At 45.3% G+C, this 26,682-nt stretch overlaps 1 protein-coding gene across 3 annotated transcripts in view; it reads right to left on the bottom strand.

Moving 5' to 3' along the window:
- The window catches only part of KIF16B (kinesin family member 16B), a gene marked incomplete at both ends in the record, with an annotated part of 294,678 nt that overhangs the window by 60,241 nt on the left and 207,755 nt on the right, over positions 1–26,682 (bottom strand). For all 3 annotated transcript variants that reach the window (XM_079719488.1, XM_079719489.1, XM_079719490.1), the window contains one exon: positions 7,365–7,454. In XM_079719488.1, coding sequence (XP_079575614.1) covers positions 7,365–7,454 — 90 coding nt within the window. The remainder of the gene's footprint in view (positions 1–7,364; positions 7,455–26,682) is intronic.

Raw genomic sequence — 26,682 nt, 5'->3', positions numbered from 1 at the left:
ATTTCCTAGCTTGGGTCCTGGATCCACATGTCTCAGAAAAGCTTCCCAGCTAATTGGTGCCTTTTGCTCCCCAACCCACCTTTGAAAGAAGTGATTTAAATACTGATTATCTATCAGGTAGAGAGAATCGTACGATACAGGCCATACAGTGAGGTAAGTGGGCCTCTGATGACGTACCAGGTCAGGAAGCTGGCAGCATTCTATTTTTTGCCTACATAGCTGTGTGCTGTTTAAAAATTCAAGGAGGCTGAGCGCTTGGTGCGGCTGAATTTATCTAAGGTTTACTGAATGCTCCCTGTGGCTGTGGTTGGTAGCATTATAATTTGGGTGGTGAGCAGATTTGCAATTTTTATATTAAATTTGGAATGCTGGTTATAAAACTGTTTAGAATGCATTTCAGTGATAGATGGTAAATGGCTGTCTAAGACAAATACAAGGCCAATAGCCAGTTTCTTTTCTTTCCCTTTTTTGGTGCTACTTTGGGGAAATTACTTGGGAAATAAAGAAGGTTAAAAATGGTTCTATCAGTACAAACTGAAAGTTCATATACAAATTACAGAAGCTCTTGCCCTAATCGTTTTCTTCCCTCCCAATGGTATTTACTGGGCACCCAGAGACTGCCAGATGTGAGACTGAACAGTTGCTCTAACACAGCAATCTTTCATGCTTTACTCGAAGGCTCTGAGAATATTTTTCTCCCTTAGCTCCGTAACAGGGAGAAAGGAGCCCCCCTGGGGATATGGCTGATGGAGGCTGATCCTGTCTGACACTTAGGGACTCTGAAGACTCAATGTGATAACTCAGTTATGATGCAGACAGGTAACACACCTGTTCCAGTAACTTAGGCTCTCACCACACATGGGCAGTCAAGTTCCCTTAGCATTTATTTAGATTGTACATTTTAATACATAAAATATCCCATTTTCATGGTTCATCCTCCTGCCTCTGGGCAGAAGTACAAACCTGCTTCAGAATCACTATTAGCTAAGATTATAAAAGGGCCCTCAACAATCGATTCCAATGCGTAACTGCTTTCACTGTGAGATGATTCTCCGGAGCCCATTAGGCTCCAGCACTCAGGAGGGAAGTCTCCTTGTTAACTGTCCTAAAAAAAAAGTCCTCTACAAATCAGACAGGGGTTGGCATCTCTGGACCTCCTAGAAGGAGTAGCTCTCTCAGTGACCCTCTGATCTTCCAGCCCCATGTCCTACCACTTCATGAAATACATTCAGAGCCCACCAGACCACTCATCCAAAAGGGGGGAAGGGGATAGGACACTAGGTCTTCACTATTCATTCATTCTAATGGTTGAAAGGGGATGTGGTTTTAAAATAGTCCTTTCTTTCCAGCTTCTTGATGAGCTATGCTTTTGTCCTGACTGACTCTCAGACTATGACCTGGATCCACAGGTAAACTTCATGGACACTAGACATCAATAGTAACTCTGCCTCATCCGTACTAGAGAAAAGAGAAGACGACACTTACTGGGGCTCTGTTTCTGGACACATAACTTGAGTGATATTTAAAAGGATTATACTGATTTTAACAGAGTGGAAAATGCATAGTTTTCATACGGATAAAGAGCACTGCGGCAATGATGTGCATGACCAAATTTCAAAGGCATGCTCTCCAGCAGACGCTGCACAATACTTTGTGGTTACTTTCAATAACATATTTCATCTGAGGCTCTCACAGTCTTTTACAAACTAGCTGTGGCATGATCATTTTACAGATGTGGAGTCTGAAAACACAGGGTTTAATCTGATGAAGATTCCACACAAGGTCAGCGAACGAGCACAGAGAAGGAAAGCCAGGAGGAGCTATTATCTTGCACAACACATGTCAGCGTATAAAGGGGACAAACTAATTCAAAACAGAAGGCGAAGCTATTTAGAATCCAGAAGAAAATGCTAAGCTGAAAGAACATAAATAAATAAAAATAAAACAATTTAAAAAACCTTGAATAATGCAGCACCTCTAGTGAGAGCTCAGCCCACTCACACAGTGAATCTGGAAATAGAACGAGCATAACGCTTACATATGAGCCCAGTCACCGCAGGCAATCTGCTCTTCTTCCAGTATTATTCGGGACAAATAATTTAGTTTTCTTTCTTTATTCTGAAATTTGTCACCATACAAAATAATGCATTAAATTTTTCTTTGATTTCTGCTTTTTCCCTGTCTTCAATCCCCACACCCCAGCGTTTCAGAGAATCCACTGACTTCTCATCCTTTCAATTCGTAAGTTCACTTTGCCTGTAATAACCCCTAGGTTCCTTCTATTTTCTTCACAGGCATATGTTATACCTGGTAATCAACAACCCTGCCTGTTTTAATTGGTTCACCACCTGAGTGAATAGAAAAGTATCCCTTGGAGGCCCTTCAGCTGACATCATTCTCCTTAAGGAGACATTATAGTAAATAAATAAGCAAATGAATGTGAGTCAACAGGGAGATTAAAAGACTTAGATGAATGATGGTTAAGGAATTCTTAAAACCCGCTCACTAATGGGGGTGAAGGCCCTCAGCCTCCCAGCCCACCCAGTTTCTGTGTGTTCTTTCCTAATCTTGGTTTTTTGTAAATTAAGTCTTTAACAACAGTTGAGCAATTACGAAACTTCTTCATAGAGCAAGTCTTCACTTGCAGACATGTTGACATCTTCCAGAATGTCCATAGCGAAGTACTCACAGCAGCAAAACTCTGGAAACTACTCGTATGTCCATCAAGAGGATTCTGGGAACCTGATCAAGTGTTATGCCAACTTGGTACCATTGCTCATGGGAAAATGATAAATTGCTTGATAAACCGATAAATTGTTTGTGGACCAGGGAAACGAGAGCTATCTGGTAGGAAGCCATAGTGTGAGGCTTCTCTGAGTGAGGTGACTCCTGTAAGTCAGCATGTCCCTCACGGGGACTCTGGACGTTCTGACCAGGGAGTTGTGCCCAGAGAAAGTGGCTCTCCTGTTGCATAGGATTCTATGGCAGAGTGGTTCTCGAACCTTCCCCACGTGGGAAGCTACTCCCTGCAAGAGGTGGCGCAAAGAGAACAGCATCTGGACAGCTGTGTGGGCTGCAGTGGATGCTGTTACCAGACCCCCTCCATGCCTCGGCCCTGCAGGGAAGCAGTGATCTCTGTCTTACATCGTTCCTGGGTCACCCGCTGCCAAGCGTGGCCTACGGGAGTCCTGTGAGTCTGAATGCTTAGTTGGACCCAAGAAGACCTCCTGAAGGCATTGCAAATGGTTACTTCTGAGGATCAGATTAAGAGAAACTTTCACATTCTCCGTATATATCTTTGAATAATTTCAGTCTTTAACCATAAACATGTAACTTATTATCTGGAGAAAAAAAGACTACTGAAAGAAAAAAAAACCTCCATAAAAGGAACTGTCATGTCAAACTCCTTTAGAGGTCTATGCCCAGGAAAACATGGCTAAGATTCCACAATGAAATGGGGATGAATAGGATGTAACTTTAGACAAAGTTCCAAAAGATTAAAAGCTATAACCAAATCTACAGTTTTGAGGCGAATAAACATTCTTTATCTTGGTAAGTATATCACAAATTCTGGATATACTGAATTCAAGTGTGTTTTTTCAATATTTTTTCAGCTTGATTAAAAATTTGGAACCTTGTATGACTAGGTAAATTTAATACGTATCATTTAAAAAATGATCACCAACCATTTTGTTATGCAATTAAGACAGCAAGAGTAGTTTTCTATTTTCTACTTCCATAGAAATAATGAGTCCAGTGTGGTGAAGGGATGAGGTAAATAAAACTTGTTCCCACTTGGCTATGAAACAGCCATTCCCTGAGAGGAAACTTTCAGCATCCTTCCATATGAACACTTTGGCTTTCTTTCCTGAAGAAATTCTGTCTTTAACAAGTCCAATAATTTCCAGGATGTTGTCAGGCCAAACAGCTACCCCATTTGGAGGTAGCTAATTACTTCAAGAAGATTGACATTATATATCATCATATGAACAATTATAAGATGAATAATAATTGATGAATACCTATACACAGATTATTGATCTCAAGTCCCAACAAACACTCGGCAAGACAGACGATGTGAAGTGAGGCTGCACAAAAGAAATGTCAACTAAATGAAAAAAATAAACCTGATATTCATCTTGATATTTAAGCTTCATCTTGAAAATGTTAAATGGATGATGCTGTCCTCTCACTGAAATAAGATTTATCACCATCTAGAATGACACGCTACTGTGTGTTTAGAGATAATGTTTCTCCCCAGTTCTGTTTCGATAATATTGTTTGGTTAGAAATAGGAAATAGAGATGAACTGCCTGGTTTCTGCTCACGGGTTGTGTCACAAGAGGTGAGTCTCTCGTTCCCACCACAGAGACCATGAATGTCAAAGGTGCAGCACAGCCGGGCAGGAAGCGTTCAGTGAAGTGGGAGGAGTTCGTCAGAGCTGTGGCCAAGGAAAAGCTCCGTGGCACCCAGGCAGCCCTGCAGGGTTTGTAATTAGCTCAGCTTCCCTGTCTCCAGGCGGTGCTGGTTTTAGGATCTCACCACATGGTTTCAACCACTATTCACATTCTCTCTTCTCTTTCAAATACATGCACACATGTCTGTAGTTTCCCTTTCATAATGGTTTTTTGTCCTTATAAGAAAGAAACTGTAAGTCACAAAGCTGGACTCAGTGTGGAAAAGCAACTTCCCATCTTCGCTATCATTTCGATCACAAGTCTGTCTTTGGGAAAGGGGTTTCTGGGAGAAGTCCTCTATGAACAGAATGGAAATTCCAGCTGGGTTTCAACGTTCAGACCCTCTTGAATATCATCCAGTGGTTTCCCACAGCACTCAGACTCAGGTTCACGATGCCACGTGATCAAGCCCCTGCCCTCCTCTTTACCACACTGGCCACTCTCCCTGGGTCTTCTCATTCTGGAAACACGCTGAGCTTGGTCCCATCCCAGGGCCTTTGCATTCGCTGCTCCTTCACCTTCAGCTGTGCTCACCTCCAGCTCTTCACACCTCTCTTCTTTTCAGCATTCCGATCTCAGCTCAATCTCACCCCAAGATCACCCTTTCTACCTGCGCATCTAAAGCAGCCCACTGCCCAGCTCTCAGGTCACACTATCACGTTGTGTTGTATTTTCTCCATGGCACCTAACATTACCTAAAATCCTCTTATTTACTGGGCTTTGTTTGTCTGTTTATTGCTCATTTTCTCTGCTTCATGAGAGGAGGGATGTCGTTGTCTTGCTCACAATTGTATGCACAGTGTGGGGCTGCTCAAGTGAAGGAGGAAACCAGCTCGATTTTCTTCATTTGAAGGCCACTCAATTTTTTCAGCACATATGTAACACACCCTTTTTCCCCTTGAAAATAAATTTACATGTGTAGTAATCTCTGTTCATTAATTTTGTCTGGTAGCAGACAACCACTTCAGTTCACAGGTTCACGTCATTATTAAACTCAGGTAAGTTTTCTTCTATTATATCTTTAAAGACTGCGTCTGTCTGCTCCAACGTTTTCTTTAAAAACACTGATTAGACCTATCTATTATTGCTTAGCAAATTTATTTAAATATCTCTCATCTCATATTTCAACTAAAATGCCATTTTGTCAGAGAGCCCAACCCTGAAACATCCTTACACTAAAGTGTCCAACACCTTCTGCCCATCACATTTTATTGATATTTTCCTATAATGCATATACCTCACTTAAAATGGTAACTGCAACTTAGCAAGCATACTTTTTAACTGTTAGTTATTATTATATTTTCCTGGTTTACTGTCAGTCTGTCCTGATATAAATTTAAGATATTTAAGAGAAGACACTTTTGTTCTTCTTGCCCACTACTGTCTTACTAGAGTTTAGAAAAATGTGCCTGTGTAGAATGGCACTGAACTAATGGCACTGAAAGAACTGATATGAAATAAATCATGGAATGAATTTATACATACATACATATATAGATATATAAATCCTGGTAAAGTTTGTATCCTTTTTTTTTCAAGTAAATTGTTTTTTTCCAACTACACTGTGGGAATTTAGCAAGTTAATATGAAAATCTGTACATTATTAAAGTACTGATGTAGTAACTTATAATCAAGCAGTTAATGAGCTGCAAAGCTCACTTTAAAAACCAGTTGCTCTATACATTTAATATGTATACAATTACTTCTTGTTATTGTCAAAACTAACTTGGGACATGAAGAGTAAATTGCAGAGACAAACTTAATAAATTGACTTTGACGTAGCTGCTTCTGGAACTGAAGCCTCTTGGGAACACTGAGCTAAAATTCATACCTGAACCTTCCTCAATTTTTAATCGAATATTATTATGATAACTTAACAACAGAATTTCAAAGATTGTTCAATTTTTCCTGGACTCTAGATTCTTTTACACATCAAGGAACCACTTTATCTACCCAAAGGTATTTCTCTTTATATTGTGTATCAGATAGGGAGCTTAGAAGCCATGGAGATGTTAAGGAAACATTACGTAATTAACATGAAACAAATCAGGGACACACATCTGACTAAATTATTTTTTAGAATATCATAAGACACTATAAAAATGCACTGAAAAGCCATACTTAGGGAAAGAAGGCTAAATAGACAATGGTTATTGACTGATTTGTAGTCAGTTCAAATCAAAATGCCCAAAGAGCTGTGCCTATACAAGGTTTCCTTTAGTTGAAGCGAAAATAAACAAACACAAAAATAATAAGAATACATTTACTTGGAAGATACACATTAATTTTAGGAATACCTTTCTTTGCTTAAAAGTATTTTAAAAGCCAGTCTTTGCCCAAAAATTAAAAAAAAAGATTACTAATGTATCAATACGCTCTGGATGTCTTATCAGATGAAATGCCTCCTTGCTTCTAGATAATTCCGTATTTACTATCTACCTCACCTCCATGTGTGAGGGCAAATTAATTTTTATGACTTTACTCCTCATTATGTGGAAGTCTAAGCATTAATGCAATCTTTTTTAAGAGAAAAAAGGGCAAATCTATACTGAAAAATTTATTACTATTTTATTTTAATAGGTCTCACTCATGGCTGAGAAGTTATAAGTTGATTAAAATAGTTACTTAAAATACACTGTAAATTTTATGAAAAAGATAGAATTCATTTACTGTTGCTTTACTATCACTCAAAATTTTGTATTCAAAAAATGTCTGAATTGTGTAGAATACAAATGGAATAGAGGACAAAAATTAAAAACCTATCTTTGAAAGACAAGTAATTGAAATAAAACTTGGTGACACTTACAAGCTAATACCTAAAGAGAAGGGGGGGACTGATAATGCAATCACCTCATATACTTTATAAAACAAATGTTCTTAATTGGAGATAATTATTTCATAACTCACCTCTGCATACTTCAACTTCAATGTTTTATGCATTTCTCGGAAACGACTGTAACGCCTGAATACGGTCCACGTCTCATCCAAGACAGTGATCTATTAACCAGGAAAAGCAAAATAAATCAGCATTAGTTGGAGGAAAAATTTGTTTCCTCTTATTTGTTTAAAATAATTTGTTTGGGCTTCCCTGGTGGCGTAGTGGTTGAGAGTCCGCCTGCCGATGCAGGGGACACGGGTTCGTGCCCTGGTCTGGGAAGATCCCACATGCCGCGGAGCGGCTGGGCCCGTGAGCCATGGCCGCTGGGCCTGCACGTCCGGAGCCTGTGCTCTGCAACGGGAGAGGCCACAACAGTGAGAGGCCCGCATACCGCAAAAAAAAAAAAAAAAAAAAAAAAAAATAATTTGTTTAATGTATATACACTGATGTGTATAAAATTGATGACTAATAAGAACCTGCTGTATAAAAAAATAAATTAAATAAAATTTTAAAAAACCCCAATAAATCACATAATTGTTCTTAAAAAAACAATTAAAAAAACTGTTAATTAAAACAATTAAAAAATGCATCTTAAGAAAAATAATTTGCTTCAAATTAAACAAATTGTTTAAAATAATTCAAAAATTTGTTTGTTTGAATTTGTTAAAAATAATTTAAAAATTAACGAAAAGTGATTAGCATGTAAATTTCTCCAGAGGGGAAAATATTAATCTAGCAGCACAAATAAGACTTACAAATAATTGTACTCTGCTTAAGCATGCATCTCTGCTTCCCAAATATGATTATGAGCAGCATGTGACTCTGTAAAGTGAAGGACACAGAGTTTCATGGCTTATCAGAAGTGTCCCTCCACTCTCCACGTGGGGTGCAGAAAGGACATCCCACAGCATGACCTTTCTGTTACAGTGATGTGCCTACATGAAATGTTTCCACTTTTACATAAAATGTCGGTGTTGGTTTCCAGATGCCACCACAATGGACAAGAGAGAAGCAGCAGCAGAGAAGAAAAAGAAGGACGAGGAGAAGGAAGACGGAGGACAAAGGAGAAGGACAAAGAAAAATGAAAACAAAAACAAAAACAAACTCTGTTTGCATCTCAATGATCATTAGTATCAAAACCCACACTGTATTTTGCTTTATTTCGGAGGAAGAATTCTCAGTCCAGCCTCTAACCAGTAGTGGAACTTACTGTTCCTATTGGATGGCAGGTGGACACTGGTGCCCATCAGTCACATACCAAGGTCACGGTGACCAGGAGAGGCTGAGACACCACCAGCCTCCACGGTCACACCCGAGGCACAGGCTCCTGATCAAGTTCCCATCTCATTCCCACTCTTCTTCCTCCAAGCTCCAGACCCATGTCCCTAACTGGGAGATGTCTTTCTTTAGATGCCACACACCAACTTCAAGGTCAGCCTGTGTAAAACAAATTCACCCGTTCTCTCCAATCTCAACTCTACTTCATCTCAGTGCATGTCACCACCATCCACCAAGCCACACCAGACAGACGCTGGTCCCCAGGTCCCCCCAACACGCCACAGTCAGACAAGCACCAGGTCCTGCACCTCTCACCTCCTAGACCTTCCTTAGCGCTCTACCCTTCCACCCTTCACTGCCACTGCCATCTCAGCCTGGGCCACCAGGTCTCATGCGGCCTTGGCCAGGCCTCTCCCAGTGTCTCCATCCAGTTGCCCCTCCAATCCCTTCTCTGCACCATCGACAGGGGAGCTTTTTAAAAACTTAAATCTGATCATTCTACATCCCCCCTTAAGTCCCCTAGAAGCTTCACGTTGCTCCTAGAAGAAGACCCAGATTTTATATTTGTACCCGACTGCGTGCAGCAGCCTCTCCTCCAGCCTCTCTTCCACAGATGTCTCACTCCCTGGAAGTGCACACTCCTTCCCATGCTGGGCCTCTGCAGGGGCCGCGTCCCTGTACTGGAAACCTTACCCCGCACATTAGAGAAACGCCCTTCTCAGGCTGGTGATTCAGCTTTTGGTTCTCCTGCATGTACACCCCAGGGGTGAGAAGGAAAGTCAGGGATCAGTAAACCACAGAGATCAGTAGGGGGAGGACACCCATGCAGAAAGCCTCGGGAGGAAGAGGGAGTCCTGAGTCTCAGCCATCCGCAGGTTCACTCACTTCCCCGAGTGGCAAATGAGATGATTTTGGGTTATCCAAGGATGTACAATATTAAAACTTTCATTGTTCTGGCTCTATATTCATCATTTACAATAATGTTTTAATTGTGGCGGGTTTCTTCTTGTGAGTTTCTTTTAAAAAGATATTTCTGTAAGGATAAAAAGGTAAGTATGTTTACAAAAAATCATTTAGTAAAAATGGTACCAATGTCACCAAAGCTTGGGCAACGCTGCTCCTGGCAGCTCAGCTGGGGGCTTTCTCCCCAACTCTCTCCTCCTCAATGGACCCCACTGAGCACAATCAGCAAGGGGGTGAGGGCTTCCTTAGGGCAGGAGCACAGCAATACGCCACCTTGGCTGGACGCAAACCACGTGCCAAGGAGAGACCTGGACAGGAGTGGGCGTGATGCTGCCTGCTTGCCAAGAAGGCCCAGGAATGAACAGAACCATACTCGTGACCCGGGAGTGGTAAGATGCAGGATGCTCACGGGGAAACCATCCTGTCCTGGGACTTCGGAATCCAGAGAAAGTCACAGGAGAAGCCTAGGTCTCCCTCCTCCCTCAGACGCTAATGCTCCCTGGATCTCTGGTTGCTTCCACTGTTCCTCTTGAACTCACAGTCAGTCAAGTGCAAAATCCCCCCATCCTCAGCCTCTTCTGGGAACATCCCCTTCATCTTCACTCTAACTGAGAGCTGGCTCTCCCTGAGGGACCCCTTCCCCTGGAGCCATCTCAAGTAGGGACTGTGTTCTCCCCACACTCTTCATCCTGTTGTGCTGGGAGGTTGGTGGACGCTTTTCTACTTCCATCCAACGTTCACACCACTGCTCCTCTGCCCTTCCTAGAACCCCACCTACGTGAAGCCCACACCTTCGGATCCTACCTGTGCCCATCCTGCTCGCAGGCAATGCGCCTCAGTCACATCCCCGACTCCTTGAGCGTCTCAGGTTTTGCTCACTGTCATCTGCTCCAACGCTATGGAACTCCTGCCGTGAATCCTGGTCATTTCATCAACCAACAGACGATCCCTCCAACACCCCGACCTCCTGTCCCTTGACCTTTGCCCTGGCTCCTCCCTCACCCAACTTGGAAACCATGGGCCATCACTACAACCTTCCCCTTGCATTCAACCTCACATTGCTTTGTTCTGCTCTTGAAATTCCCTTGACTGAGCTAAACCACGATCTTGGTTAAATCCAACTGTCTGCTTACTCCCAGCCTGTACCTGCAGGACGGGGCGGAAGGAAAACATGCCACCAAGTGGCTGCCTGGTCCTAGTTTAAAGTCACAGTCACCACTTTGAGGTCAGCCTGGATGCCTCCAGTCATACCACATTTCCCCATTCCATCCATTCTCCCGTTCTCTTAGATAAGAGTTTTCTGAACAGTTTACTCCATCTTTCTCCTCACGCTCAGATGATAACCGGAGTTCCTATTTCACTGAGAAAGTGGAAGCAATCAAAAGAACACTCCCACAAGCACCCTCAGCCCACCACGGCCACCATCGGCCTTGTACCTCCTCTTCCCTCCTGCTACCGGGCGCGGGATGTACACCACCGCTCCTGGTTGAGGGCAACCCCTCTTCCTAAATGCTGGATTCTGGACTCCACGCCCTCCTGCCTGCTGAAGGAAACTGCAATCGGCAATCTTCTCTTCTCTCTCCTGCACTAACACAACCCCAGTCTCTACTAGATTATCCCATCGGCATCTAAACTAGCTAGGATTTCTCTCACCTTAAACTCCCACCTTGGCCTCCCTTTCCCTTCCAACTGCCACTCCATTTCTGTCCTTCCTATTATAACAAACTCCTTGCAAGAGTTTATCCTTGATGTCGTCAATTTCCTTCCTCCCAGGATCCCTTCAATCCAGCCTCAGTTACTCACATTACACTCAAACTACACTCATCTGCTCTTACCAAGGTCATCAACGACTGCCACAGGTTACCTCACCCTAAACCACTGGTTCATTCTTGGCCCTGATCTGACTTGACCTATTGCAGGATTTGATGGAGCCGACAGCTCCTCGAAACATCTTTTTCATCTGGCTTCCAGGCTGCTGCCTCTCTTACCTTAGTTTTCTTTGCTGGGATTTCTCTTCATCTCCCTGACCTCTAAACATCAAAGTGTCCCAGGGCATAGTCCTTGAATGTGTTTTATTTTCTACCTGAGCTCACTCCCTTGGTGATCTATCTCATCCTATCTCATAGCTTAAACTTATACCGATGATTCCTGGGATGCTCATCTCTCTCCCTTGAACCCAGACTCGTACATCCTACTGCCTACTTGATATGTCTGCCTACCTGGATGTCTAACTGCATCTCAAACTTAACATGGCTAAATTTACCAAAATTAATCTCATCCAGACTTGCTCCCCCATCTCAGTAATGACAATGCCATTCTTCTATTTCTTCAATCCAAAAACTGTGGCATCATCTTTTTTTTTTTTTTTTTTTGTGGAACGTGGGCCTCTCACTGTTGTGGCCTCTCCCGTTGTGGAGCACAGGCTCCGGACACGCAGGCTCAGTGGCCATGGCTCACGGACCCAGCCGCTGCGTGGCATGTGGGATCTTCCTGGACCGGGGCACGAACCCATGTCCCCTGCATCGGCAGGCAGACTCTCAACCACTGCGCCGCCAGGGAAGCCCCATGGCATCATCTTTGATGTTCCTCCTTCTCTCATCCAATCAGTCTCACATCCAATCAGTCAGCAAATCCTTTCCACCACACTCCAAATATAATAAAAATCTGACACTTTGCACCATCACCACCATCAGCATCTTGGTCTAAGCCACCGTCACCTCTTGCCTGGACTATGTTTAACAGCCAGGTAGGAACCTGGTCCCCTCGCTTCTGCTTCTGTCTCCCTCCCCGCAACATTCCCCTCATTCCTTTCTCAACACAGCAGCCAAAGTGATCTTGTTAAAAACTGTCAGATGAGGCCATTTCTTTGCTGAATGGGACATCCTCCCAAGGCGTCCCATCTCGCTCAGGGTACAAGTTCAAGTTCTTGCGCTGATCTACGAGGATCTCTACAATTTGTCCCCTCCCTGGCCTCATCTCCCACCATGTTTTCCCTTGCTCACTCGCCTTCCTTCCTTATCTAGAACCCATCAGACATACTACACAGTAAGTGTGGCCTCAGGAACTCTGTCTGTGATCTTTCCTCTTTCTGGAATCCTCTTTCCACGTGACTAGCTCCCTCACTTCCTGCAAGTCTTTGCTCAACAGCCACTTTCTCAGTGATGCCTTCTCTGGACATACCGTCTAAAACTGCACCCCCTTACTCCCCATCTCCACACTACTTATTTCTCTTTTCTTATTTTTCTATTAAGCACTTCTTACTACCTAACATGGTACAGTCACACCTCCGAGATATCGTGGGTTGGGTTCCAGACCACCACAGTACAGTGGATTGCAATAAAGTGAGTCGCACGAATTTTCTGGTTTCCCAGTACATATAAAAGTTATGTTTGCACTATACTGTAGTCTATTAAGTGTGCAATAGCATGTCTAAGAAAACAATGTACATATCTTAAGTAAAAAAACACTAAAAAATGCTAACCATCATCTTGACAATGCAGGGTCGCATTACAAACCTTCAATTTGTAAAACTACACAATATCTGAGAAGCGCAATAAAACAACGTAATCTGTATATATTTACTTATATGTCTTGTTTTTGTCTCCCTTCCCTACTAGAATAAGCTCCAGGAGAACTGGGATTTTTAGCTGGTTTTCACTACACCTTAGAAGAGTACTTGACACATCACGGGCATCCTGACGAAGAGCTGGAGGATGGAGCCCCCGGATGGGCTTGCCTTAAGTGTACTCAGGCTTAGCAACAATGAACCAGCAAGGCCTTTGTTCATCTCTCTGGTAGAAGAGATGGCCTCCAGCAAAATCAGGATATGGATATGGATAACTGGACACCAGCTCGCTGAGGCTTTGGCCGGCAGCGTCTTCCTCTTTTCTTTTCTTTTTTTTTTTTTTTGGCCACACCACATGGCACATGGGATCTTAGTTCCCTGACCAGGCATCGAACCCACACCCCCTGTATTGGAAGCACAGAGTCTTAACCACTGGACCACCAGGAAAGACCTGCTTCTTCTTTGTTGCTTTCACAGCTCATTAATGGCAGACCATATTTTGAAATCTCTAATTAATTCAACAGCTACTTCACACCTACTTCATAATTTGGGTTTCACTCCTCTTTCCCACGGTGGCCCCAGAATAATGCCTTTATAAGGCATGGCAATTTCCCTGACAACTTGCACATACCAAGTCTCCGGAGGACAGGCGCGGCTGAGTGATTTCCCGGGCAGCAGAATCAAGGCATTTGGGCACAAAATGATAAGACAGCAAGAGGAAGATAAAGTCCCTGAGAGAGCCCCCAAAAGCATCCAATGCACTTCTCGATATCAGCCCCCAGTGCTCACAACGGGATGCAGGATGCAGGGGGAGAGTGGGGGTGGAACTGGAAGGAGACAGAGGAAGATGGCCTGACGGGGAGAGAGCTATCCAGAGCTGTGTGTTCCTGTGAATTGGGCTTAACGAGGTCTGTAAGGGGATCAAAGGGATCTTTGTCTTCACCACGTTACACTGGTGTCTCCAAGAGTCCCACATTCATGAAGAGGGTGGGGACTCTCTGGAACCATTAACACTGTATATAATTTCCCCAAAATATTGAACAAAGAAGATCATTATGGGTACATTTAGGGCAATGGTTCATTTTGTTGCCTCGTGTCTTGATATTTTAATAAACTCACATTAATAAACCCACATACAGATCTCAGCCGCTTCTGCCTTCAATATCTCAGTCCATAACCTAAACCAGCGGTCTTCAAAGTGTGACGCCTGACCAGCAGCAACAGTTTCACTGGGGAACTTGTTAGAAATGCAAATTCTGAGGTCTCACCCACTCTTCATCTGGAACTCTGGGGTGGAGCCCAGAAATCTGTGTTTTAACAAAATCTTCAGGGGCTTCCGACGCAGGGTAAAGTTTGAGCAGCCTTGCTGTAAACCTCTGCGTGTTGCTGCCCCCAAATCAGATGTGGTGGCTTGTGGAGAACAGGGTGCATTCTCAGTATAACTGCAACACAAGCTTATAGCGAGGCAGAGAGAAATCTCCAAATTCTTTACCCTTTCACGAGCTTCCTGCTTTCCACTCCCCTCCATCCACTCCCCTCTCAAGGTCAAAGCCCTTAGCATGGCATTCAGGACCTGTTCCCGGCTGACCCAACACTACCTTTTCTTTCTTTTTTTTTTTTTTTGTGGTACACGCACCTCTCACTGTTGTGGTCTCTCCCGTTGCAGAGCACAGGCTCCGGACGCGCAGGCTCAGCGGCCATGGCTCACGGGCCCAGCCGCTCCACGGCATGTGGGATCTTCCCGGACCGGGGCACGAACCCGTGTCCCCTGCATCGGCAGGCGGACTCTCAACCACTGTGCACGGACCGGGGCACGAACCCGTGTCCCCTGCATCGGCAGGCGGACTCTCAACCACTGTGCCACCAGGGAAGCCCCCAACACTACCTTTTCTAACCCCAGCTCCCAGTGGATTAAAAAAATCTCACACTTCAGACAACTGGTCAACACAGAAATGGGGCACGTCTGTCGGTCTCTGGAAGGGTCTTTCGAATGGCCTCCTCAGTGTCCACCCGTCCCGTGGCCTCCTGCTCAGCCTCCAGGGCGCGTGTCCAACCACAGTCCCTCCCTTGGCAGCACCCCTGCTTCTACTCCTTTCTCCCTGGAAGAATCATTCCCTCCTCCGTGACTCCCTGGCATGCAGCTCACACTCTGATCAGAGCACACATCACAGGACATTAATTATAGAATTAAACTTGTACTAGTTAATTTATATAACCGATATTAAGTATATAAACGTCTCTCTAACCTACAAGGTTGTAAGCCTTCTAAGGGAGTGGGCCTTTGGCAGTAGCTGCGGTGGTGGTGGGAGGCCTCTCATTGAAGGAATAAACGTTTATTGAGCTACTAGTATGTGTCGGCACCATATCAGGTGCTGGTAGTTTTCTGAGAGATGTACTTAAGGTTATTTTGCTTTTCAAAGAAGGTAAGGCTCCACTATCTTGGTTCCACTAACTCTGTTCTGGTGATATCTTTGAGGTCCATCTGAATCAAAGATTATTTTACTTAGTCACATAATGGTATCTTTTTTTTTGTTTTCTCTGCACTGAGAACAGGATGCATTCTCGATATATTTGTAACCCAAGTTTATAGTGAGGCACAGAGAGATTTCCAAATTCTTTACCCATGAAGTTTTCACCTGAATCCAGGTTAAATACAAGGATTACAAAGGCTCACGTTCCCGCTTTGTATATAAAACACTTTAAGTCTCCCCTTGCCTATCAACACGTAAACAAGCTGAGGACAATGACAGATGAAGAGTGAAGACCATCATGAGCACCACAGAAATGGTGCTCGAGGCAACCACGTGGTCACCTCCCCACAGGAAAACAGTCAAATCCCTTCTCTGTAACAGAGACCACTGCACTGTGAGAGCTGGGGCAACAGCGCACGTGAAGTTCGGGAAAACTACACAGAAAGTGGAAATAGACATTAAAGTCCTATTTTGCCCTAAATTAAAACTGGGCATAGGACGAGGTGCTGATGCAGAGAGGAGGCACAGAAGGTCAGTACACCCAACACAACAGTTCAAAACGCTCAACTGTTCTCTTCCATGCTGAAAACGCAGGGCATCATTGCTCTGTGGCTTTGAGGACTAAATTCATTACTTCTCGCTCACTGAACAAGTCTGCTGATACAAATCCATCTTTTCTGGACCATAAAATGATCAAGTGCAACTTAAACACCATAAACATGTCCACAAGATCAACTGCATTCACTATGAACAATTCTCAACTGAGTGCTTTCCACAAATTTATGTTATATACATATTTTGCTGGTTTAAGGACTGTCGATTTTAAGACCTGTCATCAGTATGTATTTGCTTGTGTATATCTATCTGTGTAAGAAGGAGAGAATCAACAGTTTTTCACCCAAAGAAAAATACTCTAACTGGCCCCAGGTAAGTAAGCAGTTACTCGTAGAGGTCTCCCCAACAACATTTATTTTTTTAACAACATTTGGAGGAGCTACATCAGTATATACAAATGAAATTCCCTGTATTTAGTAATAGCTTGAAGGAAATGGTCTAATACCACCCTAATATATATTAAAACAAGTTTTGCCCGATTTCTGCAAAATACAGTCTTGTGCAGTAACATAACTATGAACATGCTTGAGGAAATATGAATATATAACAAATATTTGAATCTGTATAAATAGCAAGCATTAACACATTAGATTTCATTCAAATCTCTTCAGACAAATGTTGCAAACAGAATGACCCAGGAGGTGGGAGGAGAGGCCAGCACCCCATTAATCACAGCTCGCCACCCAGTACCCCTCGCTCTGGTCCACCTCTAGGACGGCCCAGTCTTTCTGAGGACAGACAGCCCAGTGCTCTCAGATTTCTGATAGGGATGCTCACACCACGTGTGCCGCATCCCATGTCTGTCTCCAGCGTGATGCTCTAACCTCTCTCCGCCTCCCAGCCCCGCTTCTCTTCCGATCACTCACCGAGGGCTCGGGCTGGACTCCAGGTCACTCTTCCTGCCTCAAACTCCCCAGCTCCCTAGACCTTCTGGTGGGACCCCGTCGGAATAAGCCCCTTCTGTCCTGTGAAGCTACCCGGAACCGCTGCAGACCGCCCTCACCACCCCTCCCCAGGAAGGCAGGACGCACTGACACTAAATGTATGCTATGTTAACTCTGTAGGGTCACTCCTACATGGAAATCCTTCTAAATTACATTTTCTGTGATGACTATTTCCAAACGCTCTAGATTTTCAATCTTCACCGACAATGCTGTTCTACTGAGATGTTAAGGTCGCCCACACCCAACTCTGGAGCAGCCTCTCGGCCCATCTCAGAACGATGCTGCTACCGCCTTCTTCCCCGCTCCCTTCAAGACCACTTCAGCTTCACTTCACCGTCCTCCTCCGCTTCTACCAGAAAGGAGCTCCTCCCCAGGGCTGGCCTCAAGTGGGACTACTTCCTGTTACCAAAGCATCATCTGTACCCGTCTGCCCGCGGGCCTGTCCCGATGTCCTGCTGCCTAGAATGTCCTCCCTCACTCCCACCAAAACCTGAAGTCTTCCCGGGTGTCCAACATGACCCCCTTTGCTCCGCACTGTTCTATTTTCTGCGTGTTTCTCTCCCCCACTTCACTGACCCCAGAGTATGTGAACAGCTTATTCATCTCTTCTGTTCCTCAATATCTTGATACTTCTAGTATGGTCTTTAAAAAACTGTTACAGGGCTTCCCTGGTGGTGCAGTGGTTGAGAGTCTGCCTGCCGATGCAGGGGACACGGGTTCGTGCCCCGGTCCGGGAGGATCCCACATGCCGCGGAGCGGCTGGGCCCGTGAGCCAAGGCCGCTGAGCCTGCGCGTCTGGAGCCTGTGCTCCACAGCGGGAGAGGCCACAGCAGTGAGGGGCCCGCGTACCGCAAAAACAAACAAACAAACAAACAAAAAACTGTTACAGGTACCAAATAAATACTTGTTAAATAATAAGTGAATGAATAATAAAGAGAGCGGAGCCCAGGGCCTCTTCAGTAAACTCTCCCCTGCGATTTTCTCATTCCCTTTCTGGCCTGAAATGTGGGCAGCAGAACGATCTGCATTTCAGGTCTTTTCTGATTTACCTGTAAATGTTTAAAGTTTTTGGACAATAGGCATTAGAGGAGACAGGGAGAGGGTAAAGAATTGTAAAACAAAGAAAATGTCATTTACCAGATTCCTTTGGAAGAGAGGAGTCTTGATTTAGGGATAAACAATTTGGGGGTAAGAAGGCGTGCGGGTAGGTGTGTGAAAAAAAACTCCTGAAAAAAACACATCAAGAAACAAGCGGTGGTCTCTGAACTGCCTTTACAGGGTGGGTCCTATTAACTGAAGAACTTTTTGTTTCTGAATGTCATGGTCCCCTGCGTACGCAGGCAGGCGTGGGGATACAGGCCGAGGAAGGGGGCTGGAGCTGACACCCCACCACTACCCTTAGCAGGGGGGCAGCAGCTGGAGTTCCCAGGGGACATCTAGGAAGCGAGGGGGGACACTGGTGCTTTGGGGAGAACATAATTGTCTAAGGGGGTATTTTCAGTTATTTGCACTGAGATGTGCAATGTATTTCCTTCTCTGGTTCCCTAGGAGACTGCAGCAAAGTTTTCTTTCTGAGGAACCCAAAGGAGTGCTGTGCTCTGTGGCCAAGTGGACACAAAGGAAAAGACACTGTGTCAGCAACCATCCAGGGTACTGGAGGCAGGGGGACAGCTGCCATTTGAACTGTGTCCTCCGACCATGTCACGAGCTCCTGAGCCAAGCCTGCATCCCCTCCACTGTACTGGGCTCTGTGAACTTGAACTAGAGCTCCGCCAACTACAGAAATCCTGTCTCCATGGCACCTGCGGGAAGAAGACGGACCCTGGCAGGAGGAGATGCAGGGAAAGGGGAGTCTAAGGTCCAACCCCAGGTCCATCCCCGCCTGCTGGTAACGTGGAAGCGTGGTTACGGGGTTCACAAAGCCAAGCAGGTATAAGATTATTCAGCCTTATTACCTAGGAAATGCCCCAGACATCCTCTGTGTAGATGCATCACCAACAAGGTGCCTTGGAGTCTCTGGCTCCTGAACCTGGTCTGAATCCAGTGCACCACGCAGACAGGAGCCTGGCGGCTGACTGCTGGTTACAGCACCCTCCGCATAACAGGAAGTGATGCAAAATCAAATGGGGCAAATCTCAGCCTTCTGCAATAACTAGAGAGAATGGCTTCTTTATGCTTCAATCTCAGTACCTTCAAAATAGGGATAACACCGTTTATTTTAGTATACTTAACTTTATATGGTAATTTGAAGGTAAATTTGAAAGAATGTACCAAGACCCGAATATTCTGGTAACATGGATGCCTTTCAAATCTAAGATCATTACTAAGGAATACTTCTTCCTCCCCCTAACACCTCGGTAAAACAGGAGAGGAATTGGGGTATTATTCTACCTTAAAATTGTGAGAACTTGGGAGAATGACAGCCTAAGCAATTTTCCTGCAAATTACTCAGAAACCCAGAGGCAAAGCACAGAATGCAAACTCTCTACCAGTCATCGTTGGAGAATGCAATCATGTAAAGCCCTGGATTAAGACAGCCCTGGATCCTGACTTTAGCCCAGTCACTACTTAGCTGTGTGACTTTGGCTAAATTATGCAACTCCTCCAGCCTCAGTTTCTTCATCTGTAAAATGAGCTCATGACACCTAATCTATAGCTGTACTAAAAAACGTGAAGCAACGAGCAGAGTGCAGGGGTACTCAGTACCTGGTAACTCCTGCACCGCAATCACGTTCCTAAAAAAGCCTTTTTATTATACATATTGAAAGGCCAGGGTACCTGTGGGCAGCAACTGCAAAAAGGGGAGTTCAAACCATTTTGTGATTTCTTTTAAAACAAATTTTACTCTAGGAAGAGATGTAAAACTCCCAGAATTCTGAAATGAAGGAAAGGAAATATTAATATATTCTTCCAATGGAAAAACAAACTTGAAATGGAAATTCAAGGTAGGATCACAAGGTGATGACCGCTCTTCTTCTGTGCTTGTGACTCAATCTCATTTCCTCTTCACCATTTCTCATGTCTGCAGCATTACCTCTGTGAAGATAAACAACTGCCCAAGTAACAGCAATATAAAAGATGAGTTGTTTTGTATTAAAACAGGGGAAGGGAAAGTTGTTTTTTCTTATTTTTTTAGTGAAAGACAACATTCTCAAAGAGATGAGAGGAGTGCTTAAAAAAAAACAACCTTAGGATAAAATATGATTCTTTTAAGGTTATTTCTTCCACTTGATATTTACGTTTGAAAACAGTCCACAAACTGAGTATGTGAATCCTGATGGACCACAGCTCACACAAGCCTCCATCTGTCTCAGCTCTGCTAATGCACACGCGGGAGAACATCCATCCGTTACTAATAAGCAGAGATTCAGACGCCAACACACAAATCCTTCTGAACATTTATACTCTATCAAGTTGGGAATGTTTCTAAAAGATGTATGTGTGCAGAGTTTATCTAATAGACTGAAATGGCTCTTATTTCTGTTCTGCCAAATAAAAAGACATTTCCCTGACTATAAATGTGATTTCTTCAGCTCCCAAACTGCACATTTTCTGGGCATTTCCTCCTTATGCTTCCTGGCAGGTCTATCCGCCATCAAATTCTCCAGGTTTGTCAAAACGTTAATAGCGCCAATTTATGAACTGCCTGTGACTTGGCCAGAATTCAAGATAAAAGTTAAAGCACACACACAAATAACAGCTACATTTGAAAACAAGTGAGGATTTGGAAATGGCCACTTTGTCTAGGGCAACACTAGGGCCTCAACTTCCAAAAAGTGCAGAAAGTAGTGATATTTAGAAGGTACAGTAAGATGAGTAAGCAAGGGAACTGGGATGGCTCAGAGGACTCAGATTCCATGGACATCTGGTACCTGGATCTACTTAGTAGCTGTGTGGCCCCGGGTGAGTCACTCATAATTTCCTCGTTCATTAACTGTAAATAATATCCCCATTTTGGTACATCTTCCACGCTTGCGGAAGGGTCTGGCAAAGCGCCTGGGACGAAGAAGGTGCTTGATAGATGTCAGCGTAAAACATTTTACGCGACTTGGGAAATCTGGATTTCCACGTCAGATTTCCCAAGTCTGAAGTGTTGACAACTTGAAAAATTTTAAAGTCTGTTCAGGCCAAATAAAGCACATCATCCACCGCCAGTGCGCTCCTGTCGCTGGAAGTTAAGGCTGTTCCACGGTTTGTCGTCCCCGGTCCCCCGGTCCCTGCACGTGGTCCTTCCGATGTAAAAGCAAGGTTCCAACTTGAACCTCGGCCGCCCTGAGGTTCTACCACTATCCCGTCTCACCTTCAGGGTCTCTTCTTTCGAGGGAGGACCCGGCAGATGGGAGAGCGCTCAGGTCTAAACCTCTCCCGGGCTCTGGGACGCGACGGACTGAAATGAGGAGGCAGGACTCACAGACCTAAAAACTCAAAAAGAAAACGCCTACCACTGCCCGGGGTGCTCAGGGATTAGCCGCAGGGTCTACAGGCCTGCGCTGGGCGTGTTCCCTGAGGTTAGACTTTCTCGCTGTCATTCGTTCTCCTGCTTCCTCTGCCTCTCCTCCTCCTCCTCCTCAGGCCACTGACCAGGACTTAGAGAACATGAGCAGGCACGTGGGGACAGGAGGAGACTGTCACCGCGGTGCCTTCAGCAAGTGCCCGATGAGCACGCTGGCACGGGCTGCTTGCTTTTTGGGCGTCATGTGCTCCAGGTAGAGCGTGGAGTCTCGCATCCCTTTGGTCTGCAAGTGGACACAAGGCTGAGCTCCTGCAGCCACGTGACAGAAGGTGGGGACCTGTCCTCTCCTGAACAATACGAGGTGCCAGAAGCCTCCTTACAAGAGACCACACCACCACATGGGCTTCCAGGAGCAGCGGCTGGAGAGTGCCCGGGGGCCCAGATGAGGAAGGGAGGGCGAATCAGTGACGAACCTGCCGACAGAGATGGAGCACGAGGGGCCCCCGAGGGGCTGGTTTACAAAGGACACCCAGCCACATAACCCCTGAAGCCCCAAACAGGCTCTGCCCCATGACAACACCTGTGGCCAGCCTTGTGTGGGTCACGTCACAGTCATCTGTACGGGGGCCCATTCCCAGCCCGGCCCGTGTAAGGGCTGAGGCCTCACGGCTGCACAGGCTAACAAGGGCCCGTGGAGCTGACACCTACGGGAAAGACCGGCGATAAACATGACAACGACCAAGAAAAGAAAAATGGGACTGTGGCTGTGACAGGAGTAAACCGTTAACGGGGCGGGGGCGGGGGGCACTGGCGTACATGTCAACACTCGCCAAAGGAGACAGGAAGACAATATGGCGTATGTGAAGATTACTTCCGGTTTTAAAGGGATGAAAACTCTCAGGAAACAAAACATTAAAAAAAAATTACCAGTGTTAGATTATTTCTTTATATTATCATTTTAACAAGTAAGTTAAAAGGTAGGGGATTTAAAACTATGCTGGAGACATCAGCTTATTTCTGACATCAGAGTATGACAGCCTCTGTTAGCCATAAGCACAGATTTTGTGTCATGTTGAAATGCAATTTAAAAATTAAATTCTAGGGCTTCCCTGGTGGCACAGTGGTTGAGAGTCCACCTGCCGATGCAGGGGACACGGGTTCGTGCCCTGGTCCGGGAAGATCCCACATGCCACGGAGCGGCTGGGCCCGTGAGCCATGGCCGCTGAGCCTGCGCATCCAGAGCCTTTGCTCCGCAACGGGAGAGGCCACAACAGTGAGAGGCCTGCGTACAGCAAAAAAAAAAAAAAAAAAAAAAAAAAAATTAAACTCTACCCAGTCTGGTCCTAGCCAACCGAGGATGGCAAATATAATGCAGGGTCATTGATTTCACTTATCATTCGCTGAACAGCAGTGGAAGCAGGAGTTTGAAGATGACTGCTGTGGTCCAGATGGAGTTATTACTTGTGACGCCTATAGCTCCCCGCGAGCACGGGCTGTGCAGGTACGTTCTGCTGCCCAGCAGGCCACGTTCAACCACAATCAGCACAGCATGTGGTCTTCTCCAAGAGGAGCCTGCACACCCTCAGCTCCTCTGTCTGTCTCTGACGTCAGCTGGCGGGACGCACCTCTCTCAACATAAACGCGCACACAGTTCCAGAAGGTTGTGCTACTGGGAGACACTGGCAGGTATAACTGCCAGGGTAACAACGGGAACAGAGACCCTGGCCCAGGGGTTCTCACGTGAGTCCTTCAGGGTCAATGAAGGGGGAGGTGACACCGAGATGACAGCTTCCTGTATTGTCAGAAGCGAACACCGAAACAGACACCAACCCACAAACTGTGATGTATCCACACAGTGGATGCTGCTTAGCAATAAAAAGAAACAAATTACTGTTACACTTAACTACATGGATGAATCTCCAAAAGGCATGTGGAGTGGAAGCAGCCAGACGCAGGAGAGTAAATGCCGCCTGGTCCCATCCCCACCACACGCCAGAACAGACCCACGTAATCTGTAGTTACAGAGAGCTGATCAGTGCTGGAGAAACTTCCTGGAATGACTGAAAAGCTCTAAATCTTGACTGGGGTGCTGGTTACAGGGGTGTACACATATGTCAAAACTCATCAGACTGGACTTAAAATGTGTGTATGCCACTGGATGTAAACTATGTCTCAATGAAGTCGATTTAAAAAATTAAATATGGGGCTTCCCTGATGGCGCAGTGGTTGAGAGTCCGCCTGCCAATGCAGGGGACCCAGGTTCGTGCCCCGGTCCGGAAAGATCCCACATACCGCGGAGCGGCTGGGCCCGTGAGCCACGGCCGCTGAGCCTGCGCGTCCAGAGCCTGTGCTCCACAGCAGGAGGGGCCGCAGCGGTGAGAGGCCCGCGTACCGCAAAAAAAAAAAAAAAAAAAAAAAATTAAATATGACCCAAACCCAAAAACTTACCCATTCTCACAGTTAGTTCACAAAAGAAAGTTGTTTTTAATCCCCCAAATAGAGAAGATATAAAAGACAGTCCTTTTGAATTAAAAACTCTATTTTTCTCACTTTAGAGCCCAGTGATGGAAACCTCCTCAGGACTCATCGGCGAGCAGAAGACAAGCATTTGGGAACCACTCTTCCCTCCCTCTCTCCCCCCGGACCCCTCCCTGCAGCCTACCTCGAGCATCCCTTTAACAAGGATCACGACTGCTTCATCTGGCAATGAACAGACCGGACTGGAGGACCCGAGCTACCAGGTTGGGGGTTAAAATGAAACTGGACAGGAAGAAGGAATGATCTAAACAACCAATCAATTCTATCTAAAGCAGGGTGGGTAGGGAAGAGCAGGAGGCAGAGGGAACACGAAGGGTGAAGGAAAAGCTGAGAGACGCGCTCTCGGGCTGCCACCCCTCCACAAGCCAGCGTCCTCCTGGGGACCTGTCGCCTCAGTCACTGGGGACTTGCACCCAACAGGACCTGCGTGTGCCCGAGTCAGCTCAGCCCCTTAAATGAACCAGATATAAAATATCTATATACCTTATCATCATATTTTCATTCAAAGAAGATCCAAGACTAACAGAACAGACTTTTCTAAAAATAATACTTTTTACCTTCCTCTTCTTAAAGCCACTGGCTCACCAAGAGAATTCAGCAGCGGCCAAAATATGACCCTAAGTGTGACTACTTGTTCTAGAAAACATTGCCTGTGCATGAAATAAAGTGATGGAAGGAAAAGGTTGGCATAGTTCATTTTTAAACTCAGAACGCTAAGAGGAAATAAACAACCAAAAAGCGAAGAAAAAGACAAAACAAAACCCCCGATCCTCATAAAGACACAATAGCACATTGAACATCATTAAGGGGATTCCAAGGGTAAAATCTCACTCATTCCCGACACCTTATGCAGCACCTGGGATGTGGCCGGCACTGTTCCAAGCACTTCACATACAAAAGCTCCTACAGTCCTCAAACCAACCCAGCCTGCGGCTTTCCTCAGCCCCATTTCACAGATGAGGCACAGTGAGGTTACCTGGAGGAGTAACACTCCCCCGGCACTTTTCAGACAGCTACGCTTCTGCTGGAGCTTAGCTACTTTTGTCTATTTTGTTAAGGGCGGGACAGTATATTCCCAGGATTTTTGTTTCTAGTACTGGGCCCTGATGCTTCTGTTGACGGGGTGCTCCACCCGCCACAGGAACGTGAGACCATCAGCCCACTTCCCTGTAAATGCACAGGGCAGCCCTTCCTACTCGGAGAAGTGGGAATTCTCCAGGCAAATGCTGACAGTCCACTGCTGGTGCTAATGATGGCAATACCTGGGATGAGAACAGAAGGAAGCAGAACCATGACATGCTTTCAGACAGGGCTTCGATCAGTTCAGAGAGGGCCAGCCTAGATTCTGAAAGGTGCCAGACAGTTCCCATATCTGGTTTCTCTAACTTGCCTTTACAGTTGCATCTTCACTATTTTAGCCAGATCTGCATACGGCCAGGTCTATAATTTGCTTGCAACTTTTATTTAAATCAACTCAGTTAAAAAACATTAAGTATCTTCTTTATTCATGACTTAAGTTCTATGCATGAAGTCGATTTAATAGTCATACTTTATTAATACAGTTATCTATGGAAATAAAATAAATCTATGTTCCGACTAAAATCATTGCATGTCCTCCAGTGCTGTGAGTTCTATGTTTTGAAGAATGCAAATTTGAAGAACTGGTGAAAGCCAGTCTTTATCCTCTAATTTAAAAATATGGAAATAATACAAACACGCCTTAGGAACCTGTCTCTAAATATGTATAAATGGAACTCTCCACACGCACAGTTTCAAATGGCTGACAAAAGAAACTGGGCAGGAATCAGGCATTAGGTCAGGAGGAGAAGCACTGGATCACAGACACGGTGCAACATTTTAATAAGAAATTGCAGAATCTGGCCAGTCAAGTTCAACCACCAACACTAGCACACAGGCATCATGTCTTCTCAACAGAAACCTCAAATATATAAATGTGCAAGTTTTGTTAAAAAAAGGGGGGGGCTCAGTAGGCAGAAATAAGAATCTAAAACCTTGATTAATCAGGAAAGTTATTTGCACTGTTTCTCCAGGAAGACTGAAAAGGAGCACCTGTGCCTAAGGGGAGGGATCCCCCCGAGCCCAGGGGCTCCTCTGAGGTGCAGCCAGGAAGTGGGGAAGCAGCGGGGGTGCGGGGCAGGGGGGCTGGCTTCAGGATCCCTCCGCCCTCCCTCCCCCCACAGCAAGCAGCTCCACGCTTATCTGCTTCTACAGTGTTCTTCCTCCTATGAGACTCCCTGACCAAAGGGTTCAGCTAAAAAGAAATCTGGAAACCACTGGTGAGGCCCAATTTCCTCATCTTACCAAGGAGGTAACTGAAGCTCAGAGAAGGTAAAGACTTTGGGTCACTCAGCAAAGCAGAATCCGAGTCTAAAGAAATCCACATCCAGATTCTGGCGTTTATCTGACCAAAACCACCTCTAGGAATGCCCCCCGGCAGACAGATACTGGGGACCGTAGTGAACACCATACAACACCCTCGCCTACCCTCGAAAATGAAGA

Source organism: Hyperoodon ampullatus (assembly GCF_949752795.1).
Source record: "Hyperoodon ampullatus genome assembly, chromosome: 14".
Taxonomy (NCBI): domain Eukaryota; kingdom Metazoa; phylum Chordata; class Mammalia; order Artiodactyla; family Ziphiidae; genus Hyperoodon; species Hyperoodon ampullatus.
The sequence above is the reverse complement of the archived record's forward strand: the minus strand, read 5'-3'. Positions and strand labels throughout refer to the sequence as shown.